We start from the raw sequence: 25,011 nt of genomic DNA on the forward strand, positions 1-25,011 counted from the left end.
ATGTTAAAAAGAACTAAACACAATATTATAGTGTAAAGTAAAAATCAAAAACAAATGAATTGCAATCTTGAGTAATAATCGAAACAAATGAGATTTAAACACATAACAAACCATTAAAAAAAAAACACACATGTATATTTTGCAATTGTTATTTATTTATACAAAGTTTTTAGATTGGCCAAAAGAAAGACATATGACTCGTTCTCAGAGACGAATCTTAAATAATTTTGAATAATTTTCATAAAGTGATCAATTAAATTGTTGAGGATATTAATACAACATAAACAAGTCGTCCGCTCAACTACTCTTATTTTTCTACAACTAAATATATTCTATTACAAAATAGATACTCTCTTTTAGATTCAGGACATAAACATATATATACATGTAATTTGCAATGTATCAATTTAATTTTTCCCATTTATTGAAATAACATGCAATTTTCCTTTCTCTGTTTTCTTTATCATCTTCTTCATTTTTCTGTTGCATAAAACTTTCATCCCCATTATCAAAACTTTGAGGTAAGCTTTAACATGGTATCAGATTCAGCAAGAAGATCCATCATTTTCTTTGAAATTTTGCAATAATCGTAAGTTCTTCCTTGAATCTTTGATTCCTTTTCTCCTTTCTATTCCTTCTTCGATTCTTACTTCTCTTCCATTCTTAATTTTGTATCTGTATATGCAAATTCGTGCTTGCTATCTTTCTTGCTTTCGCCTCTTTCTTCCCCGTTCTTGATTTTCTGAAACCCTAAATCTCCTTTTTCACCCGATGATAAATTGATCTTCTTCTTCATTCACGATCGAGTCGCCTTCGTCAGTCATTTCATATTTCCGTAAGTTCTTAATTCTTTGATCTTTGTTTCTTTGATATTTGAAACTGATTTTCACCATCTCTTTTTTCATTTTCTTCTTTTGCTTCAATTGATTATGTCTTCTTCTTCTGAAACTCAACAAAACATCGATCCTATTACTAATCCAACCTCTCCATATTATTTACATCCTAGCGATGCAAGTTTTATACTCGTTTCCACTCCTTTTACTGGAAACAATTTCATTGATTGGAAAAGATCTGTTACAATAGCTTTATCAGCCAAGAACAAACTAGGATTCATCAATGGCAACATTTCTAAACCTGCTGATTCTTCTTCTGTCTTTCCGGCCTGGGAAAGAGTCAATAGTACTCTCATCACCTGGTTCATGAAGGTGTTAGATCCAATAATCGCCAGAAGTGTTCTGCATTTCGATTCTGCTTCTGCAATATGGTCTAATCTTCACGAAAGATTTGGACAGACTTCTGGTACACAAATTTATTCAACTCTACAGCAACTTGCCGACATACAACAAGGAACAGATAACATTTCTTCGTTCTACACTAAGATGAAAATACTATGGGATACACAAGATGCTACTCAACCATTGCCAATATGCACTTGTACAAATTGCACCTGTAGAATCACTCAAAAAGTCATGACACTTCAAGAAGAACAAAGAACTATTTCTTTTCTCATGAAGCTCAATCCCAATTTCACACATGTCAGGGCTAATCTCCTTATGCAATATCCACTGCCTCCAATATCTCATGCTTACAGGCTCCTGGCACAGGAAGAAGAACACAAAGCTATCTCTGATAATGTTCCAGAAGAGTCTCATGCCATGTTTGCTAACAAGGGGAGAACATCTGAAAATAGAAGTAACTCTGGCATAACTCCTTACAGACCTCCTCATTCTAGTGACAAGTCCTCCTCTCAAAGAAAATCATCTTACTTTTGTGACCATTGCAAGAAAACCGGCCAAACTAAAGATAGATGCTACAGATTACATGGCTTTCCTTCCAACTCTGCTGCTAAGTCCAATTGGAGAAATAACAAAGTAGCTGCTTTGGCTGATTTGGAAAATCCTGATCCAGACAAGCTAAAACCTACTCTAGCTGGTTTCAATTCTTTCACCACTGAACAATATAATATGCTGCTCCATTTAATCAATCAACAAAAGGAAGAAGCATCTCCAATTTTTGCTGAAGATTCAAACACTGCCTGCTTCTTAGCTGGTGAGCAATGTTTACTTTCAACTGATAATGCTATTTGGATAATTGACAGTGGTGTTACCAATCACATAACATACAACCTTGATCTTTTTGATTCTTTCCAACCCTTTCCTTCACATCTTAAAAATAGCATTACTTTACCTGATGGCTCTCAAGCTATGATAAAACACCACGGCAATATTCCATTAAATTCTGAAATTATGTTGCAAGATGTGTTGCACGTTCCTAAGTTCCACTTCAATCTTATCTCTGTAACTAAACTTTGTAGAGATCTATCATGCACTGTTTCTTTTTCAAATAACACTTGTTCTATACAGGGCCCTTCTCTGAAAAATCCAATACAGCTTGGTAATCTCAAACATGGATTATATTACTGTCAATCAACATCAGTCTTTTCCAAGCCAACTGTTCAAGATCAAGCTCCTTCCCAACGTTCCTGCTATTCAGCTATATCAGATTCCAATAATGCCAAATTATGGCACTTAAGACTCGGTCATCCACCTTTAAATGTGATAAAGAATGTCTTGCCTACTCTAAGAATTTCTAGTTATCAACACACTTCCTTTTGTAAGATTTGCCCTGCAGCTAGACAAAGTAGACTATCTTTCCCCAATAGTCATATCAAAACTATAGTTCCTTTTGAGCTTCTTCATTTAGACACCTGGGGTCCTTATAAGCATTGCACTCATCATGGTTGTACTATGTTTCTCACTATAGTTGATGATTTCACTAGAACTACTTGGATTTATCTCATGAAATACAAAAGTGATGTTGTGTCTATATTCAAATCTTTCTATTTTTATGTAAAGACTCAATTTAATGCTCTTATCAAAAGTATTAGATCCGATAATGCACCAGACCTTTGTGAAGGACCCATGAAAGATTTTTTGCTTACCAAAGGAATCATACATTACAAAGCTTGTTCTGACACTCCACAACAAAATTGAGTGGTAGAAAGAAAACACAAACATCTTCTTGAAACTGCCAGAGCCCTCTCATTCCAATCAAACTTGCCTAAACAATTCTGCGGTGATTGTGTGCTCACAGCTGCTTATCTAATAAACAGAATGCCCCTACAATCTTTGGGCCTCATTTCTCCTCAAGAGAAACTACTTCAAACAAAACCAAATCTATCTCATCTAAGATCCTTTGGCTGCCTATGTTTTGTTTCAACTAAGAAAATCCACAGAACCAAGTTTGATGCTAGGGCCAATCCCTGTGTTTTCATTGGTTATCCAAATTTACAAAAAGCATACAAAGTGTATGATTTAGTGACAAAGAAGGTTTTGATCTCCAGGGATGTAGTTTTCTTTGAGAAGCATTTTCCCTTTCATTTACCAACAACAACATCATCTCATTCTTCTCCTTTCTATCCATTTTTTTTTACCTATAACAACTAATCCCTCTGCTCACACTGAGGATGATGTTCTTCCTTCAACAACACCACAGACCACATCTCATTCTGCCCCTACTTCTTCTACTATCCCTTCTGGCCAATTAATAGACCTTTCACAACACATTAGCCATCAAAATACAGTCACAAATCAACCTTCCTTACAACAAACCAGACACTCAACAAGAACCAAGCAAACACCTCTATATCTAGCAGATTATGTTTGTTCTCATGCTGCTAATTCTTCTACTTCCCCAAATTGGTGCAATACTCTCAGTTTTTCTACATTGCCAAATTCACATAAGTGTTTGATAGCCTCTATGACATCTCTATTTGAACCACAATCATATAATGAAGCAAAACAATATAAGGAATGGCAAGTTGCTATGCAACAGGAGTTACAGGCTTTGGAAAACAATCAGACTTGGCATATGGTTGATTTGCCCAAAGGAAAAAAGGTAATTGGTTGCAAATGGGTATACAAGATCAAACTACAAGTAGATGGCTCAATAGAACGATACAAAGCCAGACTAGTAGCAAAGAGATATGCACAAAAGGAAGGAATAGACTGTGAAGAGACTTTTTCTCCCGTAGTAAAGATGACAACTGTAAGATGTCTTATTTCTTTGGCCGTCTATAAGCACTGGGATATCTTTCAATTAGATGTTAATAACGCATTTTTACATGGGGATTTAAATGAGGAAGTATACATGAAAGCTCCTGAAGGTTTACATAATGACTCAAAGAAAGTTTGCCTCCTAAAAAAATCTTTATATGGCCTTAAACAAGCTTCAAGGCAGTGGTTTGCAAAACTAGTTTCTGAACTTCTCTCTCAAGGTTTTTATCAATCCAAAAATGACTACAGTCTATTCATAAGAGATCAACAAAACTCTTTCACAGCAGTAGCAGTTTATGTAGATGACATTATTGTTACAGGCAGTGATCACATTGTCATCTCACAGCTTAAATCTCATCTCCACAAGGTGTTCAGCATCAAAGATCTGGGTAAACTACACTATTTTTTGGGCATTGAGGTTGGATACCTGCCAAATGGCATTGGTCTTACTCAACGAAAGTTCACCAAGGATTTATTACAATCTTCTAAAGTCGATGTAACCAAACCTGCTGTAACTCCTCTCCCTCAAAATCTCAAGCTATATCAAGATCAAGGTGAACTTTATTCTGAACCCAGTTACTACAGAACAATGGTTGGCAAGCTTAATTTTTTAACTCATACAAGGCCTGACCTAGCCTATACTGTGCAACATCTTAGCCAATTCATGCAGACACCAAGAATCCCACACATTGATGCCTTGCACCACACCTTAAGGTATGTGGCAAACACTTCAGGGCAAGGTATACTGATAAAAGGATTGGACAAACTGACTCTCCAAGCATTTAGTGATTCTGATTGGGCCTCATGTCCTAATTCCAGACGTTCCATAACAGGCTACGTTCTTCTTCTAGGTGGATCACCAATTGCCTGGAAGTCAAAGAAACAAAGCACTGTGTCAAAATCATCTAGTGAAGCTGAATATCGTGCAATGTCTTCTGCAGAAAGTGAAGTAGCTTGGGTGGTTAGACTTCTCACAGAGCTACAGTTACATTCTTTGCAGCCTGTAACCTTGCATTGTGATAATCAAAGTGCTATACACATTGCTAAAAATCCTATATTTCACGAAAGAACAAAACATATAGAGGTGGACTGCCATTTCACAAGAGATAAAGTCCTCGAGGGACTAATTCAGCTTACCTATCTCCCTACTTCATCTCAATTGGCAAACGTGCTAACTAAAATCTTACCATCTTCTCAGCATAACACTCTCATATCCAAACTAGGCATGTTACACAACCCTAGTTTGAGGGGGTGTTGAGGATATTAATACAATATAAACAAGTCGTCCGCTCAACTACTCTTATTTTTCTACAACAAAATATATTCTATTACAAAATAGATACTCTCTTTTAGATTCAAGACATATACATATATATACATGTAATTTGCAATGTATCAATTTAATTTTTCCCATTTATTGAAATAACATGCAATTTTCCTTTCTCTGTTTTCTTTATCATCTTCTTCATTTTTCTGTTGCATAAAACTTTCATCCCCATTATCAAAACTTTGAGGTAAGCTTTAACATAAATATTCGTCATTATAACTAATCCTGGATGACTTGCATACTTGTCTACTTAAATTTTTTGACTTACACAATTATCTTTTGGAGTGAAGTTTAAAATATGAAATATACAAAAAAAAAAAAAATACAATGAACATTCAAACAAAAACTCACTTAATTATACTTTTTCTTATACATAAAAGAATAAAAAAAGGCTGGAGATAGTATATGTAATATGCAACTCCATCCCCTACGTCCGATAGGAAAGGAAACTTAATTAAATTAACAAAAATGATAATCATACAGTTTATACTTTTCAAAATCGTACACGATCCAACAACAGTATATGTTCGACAAGAACAACACAAAGTCATGAAAAACATCAAGTACACTCAAAAATTTCCTCTATGATCACGGCTTAACACTGATATGTCCCCCGAAAGATGGCAGAATTGTTCATGGATACTCGGCGAGTCATGAGTCGTGACACAGGAAATTTAAGGGAGATACTAAAATTTCTAAAGATTGTAGCCTAGATTATGTCGCGCTCCTAATCGTCTTTTACGAAGTCGCTCGGCAATATTGAAGGCCAATTCTAGGGATTGAGAAGCATTTAGTCTTGGATCACAATGTGTGTGGTAACGAGAGCTCAAATCATCGTATGTGATTGTCCGTGCACCCCCAACACATTCCGTCACATTTTGTCCTGTCATCTCTAAGTGGACTCCGCCTGGATAGCTTCCTTCTTGATCATGAACGTCAAAGAATGCGCTAACTTCCGCCTAAGATAACATTTTCACTTTATTAGCTATTCAATATGGAACCAAGTGCAAGAATAGCAAATTGTTGCCCATCAGCAAAGATCGTGCATAATCCCAAAAGATAACCAATATTCGTCACACTCATACTAGAAGCAAATTGCAAGAGAATAATAGCAAGAATGAACAATTCAATGCACAATCATGTGACGCTTTCAACTATCAATCAATTACCTAAGGCTTGTAGCAAAATATTTTTTGTTCTTCATAAGGCGTTGTTGAGATAAAACAAAATTTATGTATAGGACACTGGTTTACAATTGAACTCATCACTAAATTTTTGGGCTAAAGCGACAATTGCGCTTGTCAAAAGCTCACATCATTTCTTCAGAATGGTTTCAGACACTGTCACATGATTCACTAATCTCTTTGCGAATCGCGAATTAGAAAAGCGAAAATATGGTCGGTTTTGGGCTATTTTTGGATAATTTTGAGCGAATCGTGAATTCAAAAGGCGAATTAACTGGCGAATTATGTTACACTGATTTCAACAGGCTTAAACACAGAACACTTAATCCATACTTAAATATCTCGGGAAAAAGGAAACTCTAACAATTTATCTTGAAACGGGAATTTAAGACAAATAAAATTATGTCATTAAATTAAGTTGCTTTTAGCCAAGGAAAATAGGACGTACCCTGATAGAATCAAAGGATCGGGTTTTGAGACCGGAAGGAGCCTTGATAGTGTTCCCATGCATTGGGTCACTAACCCAAGTTACAATTTGACCGGCACGACGAACAGCTCTAATAAGATGTGGAAGTTTTACCCTCATATTCTCAGCTCCCATCCGGGTAATCACAGTAATTCTTCCAGGCTTGTTTTGAGGGTTAAGAATATCGATGAGCTTAACAAGCTCATTAGGATCCATCTTATCACTCACCTGGTTCATTCAAATATCAAGAGCCATAATTTAAGATATATACACAATTTTAGAGGGATGGACAGTACGCTAAATGAGCACAAAAGCTTTTTAACGGGAAATTTACGACATATCGAAGACGTCATGAACGGTTAAAAATCAAATAGAAATTAACACGGATAGTTTTAAATACCTTAATGCCGAGAGGATTAGCAACTCCTCTCAAGAATTCAACATGAGCACAGTCGAGTTGCCGTGTACGTTCCCCTACCCAAATCATATGAGCAGAGCAATCATAGTACAATCCAGAAGTAGAATCTTCTCTAGTGAGAGCTTGTTCATATGGCAAGAGCAAACACTCATGTGATGTCCAAAATTCTGTTGTTGTCATGATTGGGTGATCAACTGTAAGTCCAGCAGCAGCCATGAAGCCAAGAGCTTCATCAACCCGATGAGCAAGTTCACGATACCTATTGAAAAACAGCAGAAAATTTAGCAGTTTTAAGCCAAATATTTGTTAAATAAGTGCATCATTCCAAATCAAGTTACATGACCTACATACTCCAAATCACAACATAAGCTATGAAAAACTTTTGTCTGAATAAAATTGTAATTTAAACTACGGAAAAATTTGTAACAATGAACTATAAAAATAATCCAACCTTTAAGTCCTCAAATTTTCCCCTATTTTCAAAAACCCAAATTTCAAATTGTTACAAAATTGCCATTGTATTAACTTTGATAAACAAACCAAGAATGGAAGTATTTTGAGTATGCAAATTTTTTGAAAAATTGAATGCTTGCCCAAAGTCTATGTATTTCCTAGGTTTTTGAAGGAGAAAACTTGGTTTTGGCCTTAGGCGCTGAAATGGGTCCCATTTAACATCCACTGCGATAAGGGTGACATAATTGAAGTTGTATATTGTTTAATCAAAATCAAAATAAATGTTAGAAAGTTGTTATCAAAAACCCAAATTTATTAAGAGTTGTCCACGACTATGAATAACTTCAAATGAAGATATAACACGACACATGAAAGATAAAAAGCCAACATAAACAAAACCTCGGAAACAGTGAAAGTAAAGTGTGCATATCTCGATCCGTTAATTGTTAAATAAACCTGAAGATTTCTGAAGATTACACATAATGCCATATTCCAAGTTAAGGATGCATGCAAATGGTCATGCGTATGCTACTATTAGGGGGTAATATACCTGTCTCCTTGCTCACTGTGGTCTGTGAAATCAAGATTCCAATGTGTGACCCTTTGCATGGCAGCATAACCTCCAGTAGCAAAGGACCTTAGAAGGTTCAAAGTTGCAACAGACTGCGTGTATGCCCTTATCATCCTATGAGGATCTGGAATTCTTGCCTTTTCTTCAAATGCATCACCATTAATGTTGTCACCCCTGTAGCTTGGCAATTTCACTCCATTCTTCTCCTCAAACCCATCTGATCTTGGCTTTGCAAATTGGCCGGCCATTCTGCCCACCTAACAGAACAATAGCATTTCAATCCCTCAATATCAGTAACTCATAATACAACTCCTGATCCCAACAAAAACAATGGTGTGCCTATGCTACACAATAGTACTCCACTTTAGAGTAATGACCTTGCCTAGTCAACACCCATGAGAAAATACAAGAATAATTGACTTCATACTCATTAAGGTGTAAGCAAGAAAATACCAATCATGAAGTAATCACCAGAACATTATCGCAAGACTCTAAGACTATAACATAGAAGCAATAGTATCTTAGTCCAGTTTCTTCATAAGTGTTTGACAGGGTGACCTAGTCATCTCTCTCTTCTCTCCCTCTCATTTACATGGCCATCCCAATATTCTATGCCTTCTATTTCCTGGTCTTAGGGCCTTTTCCAAGCTGGAAAACCTAGGTATTACCCCAGGACAATTGTGCAAAAGTTGAGAGTGGTCAACTTTGCTAAATTATCACAAACTAACTTCCTAGTGGAATTTTATCAGCTGTTATTAACATTCAAAAAGTATCACGATTATCCCTCTTTTAGTAGCATAAAAATCATTTTAGTGTAAAACTTTGCATGTAAACATTCTTTAAATCAAATGATAGTCTCAAACACATAACACTCTTTGATACTAAAGAACGAATCAAGGTGATCCATGTCCATAGTCCATGTCAAAACATAAAAGCACTGGTATGAACTATCATAGTATCATATGATGCCTGTTGACATATCTATTTAAAATGAACACTAAAGTTCAAATATGTGTGGCACTAGCGAAAGAAATTTATGTAATGCCTTCATTGCTTTGCAGATTACATCTAAAATTTCTTGTTTCCGCTGACATGCTCAAGACAGGATGCATAGAATTGATAAATACCGCAAAATTAGAGCCTTAGCTTATCAAGCCTCAACGTCTCAAAAATATCAATATCTCATACTCAATTATAGTATATGGAACGGAGTACGATATGTTTGAGACTATGAGGTTTGATAAGCTGTTGCTCTACTATTGTGTTACTTTTAGTTCTTTGGTTTTGACTTATGATAGGATAAACTAGATCATTAAATTTGTACACTTCTTATCCATGTGCAATTGCCTATTGTAAATTTTCTATCAAAGGTCAATCAAAAACAATCTATTTATTATCACAACGGTAAAGTTGTATACATCCAACCCTCAACATCCCGCCTAGATGGGAGAGACTTAATTGCATTAGGGTAATGATATTGTACTTATTAAACAACTAATGGGTGTAAATTGTGATGGAGAAGGTTTTTTAATATAACAAATCAAGTATGAAAAAAAGACAGGTGTCCAGATTGTATTAGGATCCTCTCCGTTACTTTTCTCTGTTGCCCCTGCAAAGATTTTAACACCTATTTTTGGAATAAAAAATAAAATCTCAAAATCCCCCTTATTTTTCTCCATCAAGCAATTCTAACTATTAGATCGAGTAATAGACTCTCCATTATATTTTAAGTAATGGAGAGGATCCTAACTCGTCCGGCCTAATGACTTGCTTCACTATCTTGACAATCTTTTAAGTTTGGCATTAACAAAGTTGCATCCTAGAAATTCTTCAAATCCACAGGAGAATCATTTCCCAATAGGCTATATCAGACCAGAAAGCAAGCAGCTCATACCAAACAGCAGTGAACAATCAAATTTCATCCCCTCGGATCTGCCTTTCAGAACAAACATTCAATTACATAGTTTTCATCAACTAAAAGTCCACACACATGTGAAAACTCATCTCAACGATTAAACCCTCTCATCATGTTTTCCCCAAAAGGCTCTCAGCCTCTAACATAAAATCAGAAAATTCAACCAAATCATATAGTTTGCAAAATATAAAAGTCAACGAATTCTAAAAATTGATCGCTCCGAAAAAGAAAAACCCAATTACCAGAATTAGTATTGGCTACAATTTGCATCAAGCATGCAAAAACTTTCTTCGAAAAACAATTTCCGCTTACCCAATTTTAGAAATTAAAAAAGTCAACTCTTAAACAGTAAAAGTAATCACTTGCAATTTACAACAAAAAAAAAGTTAAATTTTGCAGGAAAAGGAGAGATTTATACCTAAATAATCCAATTGAACTCAAGAAATGCAACAATCAAATTAGAGAAGCGATCAATTACTATAGTAAAAGGGTTAATACAAGGTACGAAACTTTTATATGTTCACCTAAACAATCCAGTAGAATTCCCAGAAAATAACAATCACAGAAGCGAAGTAATCAATAGGGATCAAAATGGAGAGGAATTTTAAAAATTATACCTTAACAACAGGCATTTGACCACCAAACATAAGAACAACACTCATCTGAAGAAGAACCCTAAAAGTATCCCTAATATTATTAGCACTAAACTCCTTAAAACTCTCAGCACAATCTCCACCTTGAAGCAAGAAAGCATTACCCATAGCAGCTTGAGCAATTCTTTCTTCAAGGCTCCGAGCTTCACCCGCGAATACAATTGGTGGGAAAGATTCAAGGGTCTTAAGAACCGAATCCAAGTCATTTTTGTTAGGGTATTCGGGTTGTTGAAGAGCTTTCTTTGCCTTCCAACTTTCTAATGACCATTTAGGGTTCGGATTCTGGGTAGTTGTGGTTGTTGATGGTGATTTGGAAGACGATGAAGCTCTAATTGGGAGAAAACAGAAAGTGGGTTGATGAGGTTTCGGCGAATTGAATTGATTTGAGTTGTGGAAAATGGATTTAGATGTAAGAGATGAAGAACTTGTCAGAGCCATTTTTCAATCTTTGTTTCTTCCCCTGTTGCTTGTAGGAGTTTTTGTTGAGTTATTGTTCAGAGGACAGAGATTGGCAGAGGGTTGACTGATGTAGTGGATTATGTAGAAAAGTTAGGTGAAGAAATTGGGGGTTGGTGGAGTTTATGGTAGTATTTGTAACAAGCACACCATCTATTACTATTACTAGTTTACTACTATCGGTCATTATCCATTGCGGTGTTTGAATAAGTTTTTGGCATATTATTCGAGTCTATTCCCTTAATATTGCCCTCAAAAAAAATAATTTCCACTTTAGGTATGATGAGAAAATATTTCCCACAATACCGTCCACGTAGAATGGGTTTTAATTTTTTTTTTAATATAACCGCCTCATGAGATGGCGGTTTTGTTTAGAAGTCCCAAATAAACCGCTAGATGAAATGGCGGTTTAGACCATTTCACGTTGAAAAAAAAAAAATTATAATGAGCAAACCGCCACTTGAAGTGGCGGTTTTATACGTGTACAAAACGGCAGTATCTGTTCTTTTTCTTCACTCATTTCATTTGCTTCCTTCCCTTCGCTGCTGCCGGTTATCTAAAAAAAAAAATTCTTCAATTCTCATTTACTTCATATTCACAATTCCTCTCATTTAACTAAATTAATCAACTATATTCTCATCTTCTCCTTCTTTACTTGTTCATATTCATCATCATTTAAGGTAATAACATAACCCTAATTTATTTCAATTTGCAAATTGAATATTTTGTTCATTATTGTTTTCAATTGAAGTTATAAATACATTGATTGTTTATTACATTCTCTTGTTTTCATGATTTAAGCTTACATTTTACACATTTATAGTTGAATTTTAGGATTTGGTTTGTATGCATATAAAGTGTTTGATGAAATGCTTCAATGAAAGTTTATTACTTTGTAGGGTTAGTTTAATGGTTTTAGTATATATTCATGGTATTTTTAGCTTTTATATTTGTAATGAACTTTCTAATAAGTGTTCTAATACCTTAATATCACAAATTCTTGTATTCAAATTTACACTTCCCGTTATAGTGTATTGGGGTGAGGAAGTCATGATATTGGTTGCAAATTGGTAGCAAATTGGTGGAGATATCACATGAAAGATCATTATCCCATTGAAAAACATGTTGAATTGGTTGCAAATTTGGATAATGCGAGGGAAGTCATGATATTTTTATGATTTTTATAACACTTATGGAGATGAAAAACACGTAACAGCGATCATGGCGATGCCGGGCCCAGTTGATCCATCAGTGCTTACGCTTCAGGCGACACACAGGAGCGTAGCTGCGTGGGAGGGCTCCACTGCCCAATTGGTTACTCGTCAGCACTACCAAGCGAGTACGTTACGGTGGGAGGTGGATGACAGGGTATTAGACGTAGTCGAGCTAGCTGGTTTCAGATACATTCACCGGTTGTTGGGCGGGGGCTTAGAGCTCGATCGAGCTCTTATCACTGCATTGGTGGAGAGGTGGAGGCCGGAGACACATACCTTCCACCTCACAGTTGGCGAGGCAATGATCACGTTGCAAGATGTGGCAGTTATCATGGGACTGCCGGTTGAAGGACAAGCAATCATTGGTCATGGGGAGGGAAATTGGCCAGCATTAGTACATGAGCTGCTAGGGGTTTGGCCGGAAAACCCTCAAGACCCCTCACAGCCGAAGATCATCGTTGGATCGTCATTGAAGCTGACTTGGCTTCGACAGCATTTTAGCGCGCTTGAGGATGATGCAGATGATGTGACGGTTGACAGACATGCCCGAGCTTACTTCTTGTACCTGTTTGGATGCATCTTGTTTCCGGACAAGAGCGGCAACTCGGTACAGTTGATCTATCTCCCTCTACTGGGAGACTTGGAGCGCGTAGATGAGTACAGTTAGGGAAGTGCTACCCTAGCGTATCTGTATCGTAACTTATGTCGAGCATCTCGTAAGGGTGCCAAGGACATGGGTGGATGCTTGATGTTGTTACAGATATGGTCATGGGAGCACATTCATATAGGGAGGCCCATTATTCGGACGGTTCGACCGGATGGGCAACATGATCAGGAAGATGACGCGGATGATTTTGAACCGATATTAGGGTCACAGCATCGGCGCGGGATGGATCCTTTGGCAGTAAGGTAGCAACACTCAATTCACTATTCAAATTCATAATTTCACTATTTTATGATAGATGAAAATGTTAATCAATGTTTATTTGTTTGCAGCTGGCTTCGCGTATATCTTTCGAGATCCCACTCCCCACATACTCTCGTCTACTACAGGGACGCACTAGATCGACAACGGGATGAGCAGGTTAGTAACATTTATTATTTGTATTAGTTATGAATAAATTGTATACATTACTAAGCATATTGATTTCTATTACAGATGACATGGCAGCCTTACACAGCGGCTAAGATGGAAGCTCTACCGCACATATGTACATCGGGCCACGAGATTTGGAGATCGCGTTGTCCTCTTATTTGCTTTGACATCGTCGAGCTACATCTCCCGGATCGTGTCATGCGTCAATTCGGTTTGGAGCAGGTAATTCCGCAAGCCTGTGACACCCAACCTCAACTACATGCGATCGATCGGAGGACTAGGGACAAGAACTACCTCGTACGACATAGATCGCATGTAGATGCGTGGAACGACCGAGCATCTACATTGGTTGGAGGAGATAACTTCACAGGTCATAGCTCTGCTATGTACATGAGTTGGTACAGGCGCATCTCCATATTACGCCTAACGAACACCGCATTTGCGCAGCCAGGATCACATTACCATCCGACATCCAGATCGCCATCGACATCCGCTACTATGTCGCCGTTCGTTCCCCCGTCTTCCATCAACACTCCTCCGCCACATCCATCGCCTCCGCAAAGGATTATCACATATCAGCGTGCTAGTCAACGACGAGCTCCTGCTCTTAATGTCATTGCGGAGGTTGACAAGTTCACACCATCATCATCCACCGGTGCGCAAAACAAAAGGGGCCGGGGGTTGTAGTTTAACAAACTTTGTATATTCTTATATGACTTGAACTTCTTGTATGAGTTTCCATAATTGTAATATATCTTTGTATTATTTTCATAATTATTTTTTCCAAAACAAGCCGGTTCGTAATTGATTATTATGGAATAGATGGTATTGAACTACTTTAATGCATGTTACGTTCACTATTTTAAAATGAAAGAAAAAAAAATCAGGCCACAAGCAAACCGCCACATGATGTGGCGGTTTACCAGGGACCAAACCGCCACATGAGATGGCGGTTTGCCTTGACCAAACCGCCACTTCATGTGGCGTTTTTCTGCTTAAGGCAAACCGCCATCTCAAGTAGCGGTTTTGTTTGAAAAAATTATAAAAAAAACACTTTTCCACGTGGACGGTATTGTGGGAAATACTTTCCCAAATTATGTAAAGTGGGAATTTTATTTTTACGCAATATTCTGGGAATTAGCTCATATTATTCTGATTTTGATTTACGAGTAGTGATCCCCATACCGCAAGTTACCCTGAATCGAACGGAATCGCCAAAGAATTGTTCCGGAGTCGGAATTGTCTGCACAAATTTCGAACTTGCTCGAAATTTAAACTGTTAAATTTCTAAAATAATTCTGAAAGACCCGTGGAACCATTGGCAGGAATCAGCTCGCGAAATCACAAATCGGTTCACTCGGATACGTAAGCAGCTTAGTATACCTTTTGGATACTAGGTTCAAGTCCATTTTCTCTCCTTTTTTTTATCAATCATCTTTATTATTATCGTATCTTTTTTATTAATGAAAATTTTTGCCAAAACCGTTACGATATTAAGAACGATACAAACAACAATGAACGAAACAACGTTTGATAGTGTAAACTAAGCAAAAGAGACACAAAGATTTAAGGAGGTTCACCCAATGATGGCTACGTCCTCCGAGGTGTGTAGTTTCTGTTTATATTATGTCAAGAATGTATAAACGACACTTACAAATGAAGAATTACAAATGAGTAAGAAATAAAAACAAAAGGCTATGTGTTTGGCTTAGGGGTTGTGTTTGATGTATTTTATGTGTGAGTATGAGAGCTCTATATATAGTACTAGGTACATGAATGTCAATAGCTCACTTGAATACAGTATTAATATAGAGTAATGAATAATATGAAATAACTCCAAGAACTTGAAAGGTCGAAAATCAGCATCCCATGCATATCAGAGAAACCGCTCGACTGGAACAGAGAGCTCGCTCGGTCGAGCGGCTTGGTCGAGCGAGCAACAGATACATTCTGGATACATTCTGTCTGACCGCTTGACCAACCAATATGACTCGCTCGGTCGAGCGGGTAGGTCGAGCGACCATTCTGCTTCCTCTGTCAGAATTCTGATCGAGCCATCAAAAATAAGTCCTTTCTACTTTTTTCATTAATCTTCATTAACACCAATAATTCCCATGAATACTCTCCACATAATTACACCCTTTTGGTTTCCACAACTCAAGAGTCACACACATAAATACACACTTCAATTGTGCACTCAAGTCACACATGTGATACCATTCATAACAATTAATTTATTTTTTTCCTTCTATTTACTAATACCATATTAATAACGATTGATAGCAATGAATTTCGATAATAATCAACAAAGCTATGTCCACATTATTGTACTATTTTATGTAATATTTGTATTATATTTAAAGCAAAAAATAAAATAAATCGATGGTCCGACTCGCCCAAACCGAGAGTTGTACCACTAAGAACCGCTTCCTGAATCGCCAAGGAACCGTCTGGAACCGCCTGAAATTGGAATCGGAATCCAACTATCCAAATCAGGTTCCAGTTTTTAGAAATCGGAATCGAAACCGGTCCAATCCGGACCGTGGTTATCACTATTTATGAGTATGCTCAAAAATCTTAACAATTTGATTTGATATTTATTTATTTCAAATCGGATGTGTTTATACTCAATTTTGATTAATCGGTTTGATTTTAGATTTTAAGTTCAATAATCTTATTTTAGGATACGAAGCTGAAAAGTGGCACTTGCTTTCCATCTGGAAAGTGACTAAGAAATCTTTAAGGCTACAACTATTAATTTAAACTTTTAGTTTAGTCAATCTCTTGATATGGTATCAAGTGTCTATATCGCGAAGGCTTACTATATGAATTAAATTTATTTTTCATTCTAAGTGGAATATTAAACTTATGATTGATTACCTTTTTAAAATTAAATTAAATGATGAATGAATTAAATGTTGATGAAAATTTATAGTAATTGAGCTAGTAAATGTCATAAATCAATTGATAAGATTAGTAATTATATTTGTCTTATATTCTAATCATTATTTTAATTTATTTGAAAATATGATATGTGATAAAATAGAAATTATGAAGAAAAAAATTTATGTATAACAAATTAATAATATTATGAGGATGGATAATAATATACTTTGCGAAAATTAACACTAAAACTCATTCATATTAGCATATATTATTTAATTTAATTTAATACTAATAAACAAACATGTCGTTACTGATATGTACCATCTCAAGATAAACATCTTCAACTTGAAATAATTCATACTAGTCATACACTAAGTCAGAAACGTAGATTTTAATTACAATTTACAAATCTAAATACAAAACTAGAATTAAAAAATAATAAAAACATCTCATTTACTTAGTAGTTAGTACTATGCACAATTTGAAGACGATACAACATACTTTTTTTTTTTCTTAAACACAAACAAATAACATCTAAATGAAGTTTACTCAAAAAAAATAAAATAATAATAATAATAACATCTAAATGAAGTCAAAATAACTTGCTACCAACATCTTTCAATTCAATCCATAAATTTCTAAACCTTAATTTTCGTATGCAACATTAAATTGAATCAACTTGAGTTACTTGCCTAGACCATTTCATTAACTATATCTTAATAATAGGGTTATGATTTTCCAATACCTTAATGATGATCAAGAACAACAAATGATATAAAAATCATCATTCTAAGTATATATTCATTAAGTAGAACCAACTTGAGTTACTTGCTTCAACCATTTCATTAACAATATTTTAGTAGTAGGCTAAACATTTTCCGATACCTTAATGATGATCGAGACCAATAACCGATACAAAATCACCATTCTAAGTATACATCATTATATCAAGGAGAATCGACTTGAGTTACTTGCCTCAACCATTTTATTAACAGAACAATAGGCTTAACTTTTTCAGAAACCTTAATAATGATCAAGAACAACAAACGATACAAAACCGCCATTCCAAGTAATATAGCAAGATTAACCCACTTAGAATAACCAATTTCAATTTGCCATGTATCATTAAGTGTCAAATCACCATCCATAATCATTATTCCTTGATCATTAAATATGTGTAATTTTCCAAACTCATTCTTAAACAATCCTTGATAAGCATACTTAGTGAATGACATATAGTAAAGTGGGTATCTTCAAAAAGGATTAGGAAGATCATTAGGCAATCTAAAAAGCCTGCACTTAATATCATTACCCTTGAATTCCTGCACCAATTATTATACCCATCAGGAAATTATAGGCACTAAACTGGCTACAATCATCATTAAGCTTTCTACTAATGGTACACAAGAGAAACGAACTGATGCAAAGTATAGAAAATTGGTGTAATTGTTCTTAAGACCAGTTAAATAGTATGTGATTGCTCATGGAATTAATGAAATTACTACTAAGTAGGGTAGTGAAGATATGGAATTGGCTATAACAAATGAAGATGTCCCATAATGACCATTTAGTCTTTAAACACCTGAAAATATAAAATAAGTGGGTTTATATCATTTTTTCATGGTAATACTTATTGAGAAAAAAATAATCAATTATATATAGTCCTGTTTGTCAAGAAAAAACCAACTAGACTGAAGTTAATAGTTGAAGTCTCAATATATGATATGTTTTAGGGGAATTATCTTGAATAATCAATCATTTTCATGATTTTTCTACAATAATTTCAACTATTATCATGAATAATCTCAACTTTATGGGGTATTTACTAAGAGTAAATTTAAGTATTCGGATGACCAATAGTAGGTAACTTTTACGAAAAAAGTAAACTGAAAATTAATATAGAGTTAAAGAAAAATTTTAAAAATTCACATAAAAAATTCTAAAAGAATTTAACAATTTTTAAACATTTTTTTTTGACATTTATTCTATTTTATTTTTAAAAATAAAATTTGCTATAGCATATCATCTGGTTACCCAAGTTTGCTCAAGGCAAATACCACATAAAGTTAGAAATTAGGATTATTCATGGTTAATCAATAAGAGAGATTATTGTAGGAAAATCATGAAAAAGTTAGATTATCCAAGGTAATTTTTCCTTTAAATTCAAGGGTATTTCCTCTATTTTGTGTTATATCTTCAAATTTTATGTTAACTAAGGAAGAAAAGTTTAGTTTTTACTTAACTTGCAAAATAAAAATTAGGGTTCATTGAGTTTTCTTTACTTAACTTACAAGTCGAATGTTAAAGGAGGTTGCATACTTGCTTTGATACTAATTTTATATTTGGGGTGAAAAACTATGTCATGTTGGGTTATTAATTAAGGGATTTGCCACTGTTGCTATGTATTATTGATTTGTTTTGATTTTGCTATCTTATATATTGATGCTATGTTGGTTATGTTTTCATTAGTGGAGTAGTGTTTCAAGTTTAAGGGGAACAATCTCTTTTAACTAAAAATAAGAAATAGTATAAGGGCTATTCATCATAATCAACTAATATGAAAATATGAAAATATCATGTGTTTATTCAAAGAATATTTTTTAATAATCATGTGTATAAATGTTAAAATATAAATAAATATGATTTTTCTTATCTATGTATTAAATATATAAGTTTAAACAATAAATTTGATAATTATTTTAAATTTAATAAAAGATATCTTTTAAAATATGTAAGTAAAATTTTAAATAATAACCAATTGTATTATCTAAACTTATACATAATACATCTGATGCATAAAAAAATAAAAATAAATAATTCTAAGATGCAAAACTCAAACCTGAATAGAGGCATAAGTATTCCCGAGATGATACAAATGGTGTGTAAACCAAAAGCCAAAACCATGTAAACTAAAAAACGCATCAAATAGTAACCCAAATCACGATACACGTTTACAAAGGATCTTCTTGTAAGAACTTCGCATTCTGTAAAGAAACTGGCATGTCTTTTTTGCGTCTCTAATCTTTCATATTTCTGCCATCAATTAAGATATGATTAGTTAATTACATTTTGTGTTAATGCGTATTGCAATGATACTTCTTATCAAACAATAAATTATTAAAGAGTGATTATGATAATAATATGATAATATTTAGAAAAACTATTTGGTAATCACAATAAATTTAGACAAGTTTTGGCAGATATTTTTCAACTAACTCAAAAAAAAAAAAATAACAAACTTATCCAATTCAATTCTTTAAAACTAGTGTCATCTCTGATACTACAAAATGAGGGTATGGAGGAGTACAATTTGTATATGTAAAATATTAATCATAAGTAATTCCGGCAGAAAATTATCTGGGAGGATTAAATTAACGTTAATCTGAGAAAAAATAATAAAATTAAGAGAACTGGCAACATTTATCTGGAAACACTGAAGAAGTATTGAGCGTGCATTAAGCGTATTAGTGCATGGGAAGGTCACGTGTGATTATGAGGACACTTGTCCGTCGTAGAAGATTATTACAAGATAGTGGGACACGTGTTAATAGAAGAAGCAAAGAGCGCCATTTAAATTAGAGGAAAAACCACCAAAATAAAAGAGAACTCAACACGTCAAAGACAACAACATTAGCATGCAAGGGAGTTTTGGGGATTGATGAAATAACAGAAGGAACATTCTACATACACAATGATGGACTATAAATACAATTCATGGGGCACATGAATGAGGTAACAAATTTCTACTATTAAGAGAGATACAAAGAACTTTAAGTAATTTACTGCTAAGGAGTTATTACAACTGAACTTCAAGGACCCATATTGATTTTTAGAAGAACATTAATAGCATAATCAATTAATCATAAATATAAGAGAGTAAATTACAATTGTTCTAAATAATCTTCAAAAGAACATTTGTCAGATATTAAGAATATTTTCTAAAGACCTCACGTCTAAATAAGTCCTAAGTAGTAATACAACTTGTAGCCACTGTGCTCCCGAAATGACCTATTAGGCAATTTGTCTCAAACTGATACAGACTTGGGCGTCGGAGTGGGTCCGCGGAAAAACATTCCGGGCCTTGCTAATCCCTTGTTTCATTTTACAGGCACAACCATCTTCTCAGGTGATCTAATTGCATAGCTTGACAAGATAGCAAAGACAGAATTTCACCAGCATTAATCTTCTAATTAATCCTAAATCACTTAATTAATTTCGTAATTAATTGTTCACAGAACCAAACAGGAACACAATTCAAGTTGGTATACGGAGTATATGGGATAATATTGTTGCCTTCTTATCAACGGGTAGGTGCCCCAAGCTCTCCCAAAAAATAAATTTTAAATGGTTAAAATTTTAATTTGTCCTCCCTTATAATATTTAAGTACTTAATTAATATTAGATTGATTATCCTACAAAAAACATTAAAAATCCACCATTGTGATAATGTGTAGAGGACTAGAGGTGTAAATAAGACGGGGCGATAAGAGCTCGTGACTAGACCGTAAAAAAAAATTAGTGGGGCAGGGTTATTTTTAATGGGAGATTTAATATTACACAATTAAATATTTCCTTTATTGTTTTATCTATCAATAAAATGAGTACCTGATTGCGTATCATTGAATTGATTCCTTTGACTTGATTATAATCATCAGATAGTTTGTATGACTTGACCAAAAAGTTGACATTTTCCTCCCTTGATTTTCTAGCGGGCAAACCTACTTCAACATCCTAACATCCAAAACAAGAAATTAGAACCAACACTAATATTTATTAGCAAAAATTATCAAAAATAATATAATCTTTTACTTATTTTCTTATAATAATATAAATTTTTTAGTAATTATGAATAATATTAATTTAAATGGTGTTTACCTTAAATATCCCTTACATGTTAAAAATTAACTGAAAAAGATTATATGACAAAAAAATTAGTAAATTAGTTGATAAATGAAAGTTGGTGTTATTCTAGAAAACCCTCCTTAAGTTGGTGTTATTCATGATTAATTAAAAATTAATATTATTGTAGGGAAATTTACGAAAAGTTGTATCATTCAGGGTAATTTTTTCTATTTAGTATCAAAATTTTCAAAAATAAGCTAAAATTGTTAAAATAAAATTAAATTTGGAGAATTATTCTACGTTCCTCGTCAAAGTCTTTGTTGTTCATTTCAAGAAAATGATCCGCAGGATTTTGAAGAGTTGGACATAAAAACCGTTGTTGCAAAAAACTAAATAAAATTATAAAAATTAGTGTTGAAAAAATCTTTTGGTTATCTTGATGGTTATACTTGTTCAACTTCAATTATTTTATTTTCTTCTTAAAATTCATTCCAATGCATTATCATTGGGAGAGATGCTATTAAATGGTAATGAAAATTTGTGAATAACTTTTTTGTGATCAAAGTTTCATTACTATGGAAATGATATGAAACATTTGATGAAATTTTACACTATAAATTATTCTCATTACTACTATTTAGTACCACTAACCAAACAGACCATTATTTTTTTTTTCCAAAACTTAAAGTTATGTTAATTGACATCACTTACCATACACCAAACATTATTAATTACATTTGCCAAAAATATAATTTGCATAAATTTTATACAACCATATCAGCTTAATTTATATAAGTTTCCACTATTTTTTTATTTTAAAATTATTTTTATGATGAAATATATAGAAAAATAATCATCAAATTTGATACGTACACTACAAGTGCACTTAAATTAGGGTACATATAAGTTACTCCTATTAGTACACTTTATTCTTTTGTGGAAAGAGTAATTTGTACACTTATTTGGCCATCCAATCTGTTAACTTTGGAAGGGTAACAACTAATTGAATTAACATGTTTTTATTTCAGTATAATGTTGATGTCCAAATAGTTATATTTGAAATATGGTTAAATCTAAAAAAAAAAAAAAAAAAAAAAAACTTAATTGCAATCTAGTTTATTTTTATACTTATTTGTGAACAGAACAAATAACTCATACTTATTTTATTTTTTTAAAAAATAAACTCATTAATTCATTTGACAGATGAAAACCAAAATAAATCAAGAATATATTTGATGAGTGCACCTACTTTTTATATTGAAAGATACAATGAATTTCGTTGAGTTAAGTTCTAAGTAATTTTTTAAAATAGGTACGTAAATTCAATACACTATAAATTTAGTTTACTTAAGTATTAATAATCTCAACTTAATTCAATTTAGTCAAAACAAGTTAAGATGCCTTTAACTGGGCCGTCTTATTTATTTTTGAGTTTCAAACTGAAAGATAAAAAAGAGCTCTTAAAACATAAGGCTTAATAAATAATATAATATTTCTTTGATTTTTATTGTTGATATTTTCATTACTTTATAGAAAAAGTATTAATAACTCATACTAATATTACTTAGCAAAAATGTAAATTTTTTATCTAAATTTAATTTAAATTAATAGGATTAAGAGTATAACCTTAGCTTATATACATAAAAATAAATTTTTAATTTAACCCCTAAAAAATTTAAAGCCCTAAATAATAACCCGCTTAGTATATGCTTGGGAATCCACGGTCATGGTCCTTAATAATATATAAATAAAGTCACAATGCCTACGCAACATAATTAATTTGTGAGTAATTGAAAAATCTGTATATCTTATAAAAATTCAAAAATAGAAGAAGAAAAATGAGATGCGAGCATTGAAGACTTGAAGAGTATTATGGCCTACAGCTGAAAGCTGATGCCAGTTGACTGTAGTTGGGGATAAGAGAATATCTCGACCATGTAAATAGCAAGCCAACAATAACGCAAATGTCAAAGCAGATCAGGATAAATTGGATGCTATCATGTGGAAAAATCTTACAAAGGTGCGTGCTACCACTGGCATTTTACGAAAGTTTGATGCTACCATGTAGAATTTCTCATTAAAAAATAGGCTCACATGTTAGGAGGTATATCGGAGAATAGCTCGCATATATTTCCACTTCGAAAAATTATAGAGATGTTGACTAAAATTCGAGTTGTTGACACTAAGATCAATTATGTATATCCGAATTCTTCAAAATTTACTTAGAGGAGACAAAAAATTAATGTTAAGAGGCTAAAAAAATGGTTAAATGAAAATACGTACCCTGTTTGCTTCTGCAGGGCCAAAATATACGGTTCTACCAGCAGATAACAAACACAAGTTATTAAACAGTCTAAAGACTGGACTACTTGGCTGATGAATTGATGCAATAATTGTCCTTCCTTTCCTCTTTTCATTGCCTATAATTCTATTCATTACATAGTATGAAGCAGCACTATCTAACCCATTTGTAGACACATCAAGGAAAAGAAGCTTTGGATGTGTTAATATCTCTATACAAATACTCAATCTTCTCCTTTCTCCACCACTTAATCCTTTGATTCCCCATCCTCCTCCAACTCTTGTGTCTATTGAATCTTGTAAACCCATCTCTTTTATGCATTCGTCTGCTCGTTTTCACTTCTCGATTATTGACATGGATGCTGGTAGTTAGGAGCTAGCTGGAGTAGTACACTGTTTCCTTTAGTGTTATGGTTCTGACTAATGCATCATCTTGTGTTACATAAGCCTACATTTCAAGCATGGTCATCTATCATTATGTTGGTTGGTCTTGTTAGAGTATATAATATATTATGGAGCCTTAATTATTAGCTTAAACTTTTGGTTGAGTTGGTTTTTTGACACTGTATCAGAAGCCAACATGACAACAGGTCACGGGTTCGAATCTCAACCACCTCTCATTTAAAGTGGAATATTTAGCGCCTAAACGAATCTCAACATGTGAGGGAGCGTGTTAGAGTATATATAACATATCCTGAGACCTCAATCATCAGCTTAAACTTTTGATTGAGACTCCAAAATATGTTATATACTCAAACAGGTCTAATTTGTAATTTTGAAGGTTGATCAAAATGTATATAAATTGGTAATTGCTCTAAAGGGATTAACAAAAAACAAAAAATACCAATGTGCCATACGAAAGGGCTTGTTTGTAACCATTGATGTGTATTTGCCCACTTTGTTTGGTGTTCATATCCAACCTTCCTGCAACCGAAAACATAGAGTCAAGGCCGTCTTTGGACATTTTAGTGGCCCTAAGTGAAATTAATTTATGGGCCTTTAAAATGAGCAAGTATCGGATTATTTTTTTTGTGACGGTTGATAAAATATTATATTTTCAAAGGACAGTTCTAATTTGTAAAAGTAAACTAGTTCATAGAGAAAAACACACACAAAAAAAATCAACCACACTTATTGTCCAATATTTATATTAAATGTTTCTCACTTGAAAATA

At 33.8% G+C, this 25,011-nt stretch overlaps 3 protein-coding genes across 3 annotated transcripts; 1 reads left to right on the plus strand and 2 right to left on the minus strand.

Annotated features, from left to right (window-relative positions):
- Nucleotides 1-5,819: 5,819 nt before the first annotated feature.
- LOC130800095 (phospho-2-dehydro-3-deoxyheptonate aldolase 2, chloroplastic-like) lies at nt 5,820-11,628 on the minus strand. The gene is made up of 5 exons (XM_057663448.1): nt 11,007-11,628; nt 8,454-8,731; nt 7,433-7,709; nt 7,015-7,260; nt 5,820-6,341 (listed from the first exon to the last, which is right to left on the minus strand). The coding sequence occupies exons 1-5, from the start codon at nt 11,478-11,480 to the stop codon at nt 6,078-6,080; spliced, it is 1,539 nt and encodes a 512-aa protein (XP_057519431.1). The 5' UTR covers nt 11,481-11,628; the 3' UTR covers nt 5,820-6,077.
- Nucleotides 11,629-13,384: 1,756 nt separating this feature from the next.
- On the plus strand, nt 13,385-15,205 carry LOC130827351 (serine/threonine-protein phosphatase 7 long form homolog). Its single transcript, XM_057693077.1, has 3 exons — nt 13,385-13,621; nt 13,709-13,796; nt 15,134-15,205. Exons 1-3 carry the CDS (start codon nt 13,446-13,448, stop codon nt 15,203-15,205), a joined length of 336 nt encoding a protein of 111 aa, XP_057549060.1. The 5' UTR covers nt 13,385-13,445.
- A 2,436-nt stretch (nt 15,206-17,641) lies between these two features.
- LOC130827436 (ABC transporter G family member 1-like) lies at nt 17,642-24,146 on the minus strand. Its single transcript, XM_057693195.1, has 5 exons — nt 23,820-24,146; nt 21,300-21,425; nt 19,534-19,727; nt 18,007-18,111; nt 17,642-17,945 (listed from the first exon to the last, which is right to left on the minus strand). The coding sequence occupies exons 1-5, from the start codon at nt 24,144-24,146 to the stop codon at nt 17,642-17,644; spliced, it is 1,056 nt and encodes a 351-aa protein (XP_057549178.1).
- Between the last annotated feature and the right edge of the window lie 865 nt (nt 24,147-25,011).

Source organism: Amaranthus tricolor, chromosome 1 (assembly GCF_026212465.1).
Source record: "Amaranthus tricolor cultivar Red isolate AtriRed21 chromosome 1, ASM2621246v1, whole genome shotgun sequence".
NCBI classification, from domain to species: domain Eukaryota; kingdom Viridiplantae; phylum Streptophyta; class Magnoliopsida; order Caryophyllales; family Amaranthaceae; genus Amaranthus; species Amaranthus tricolor.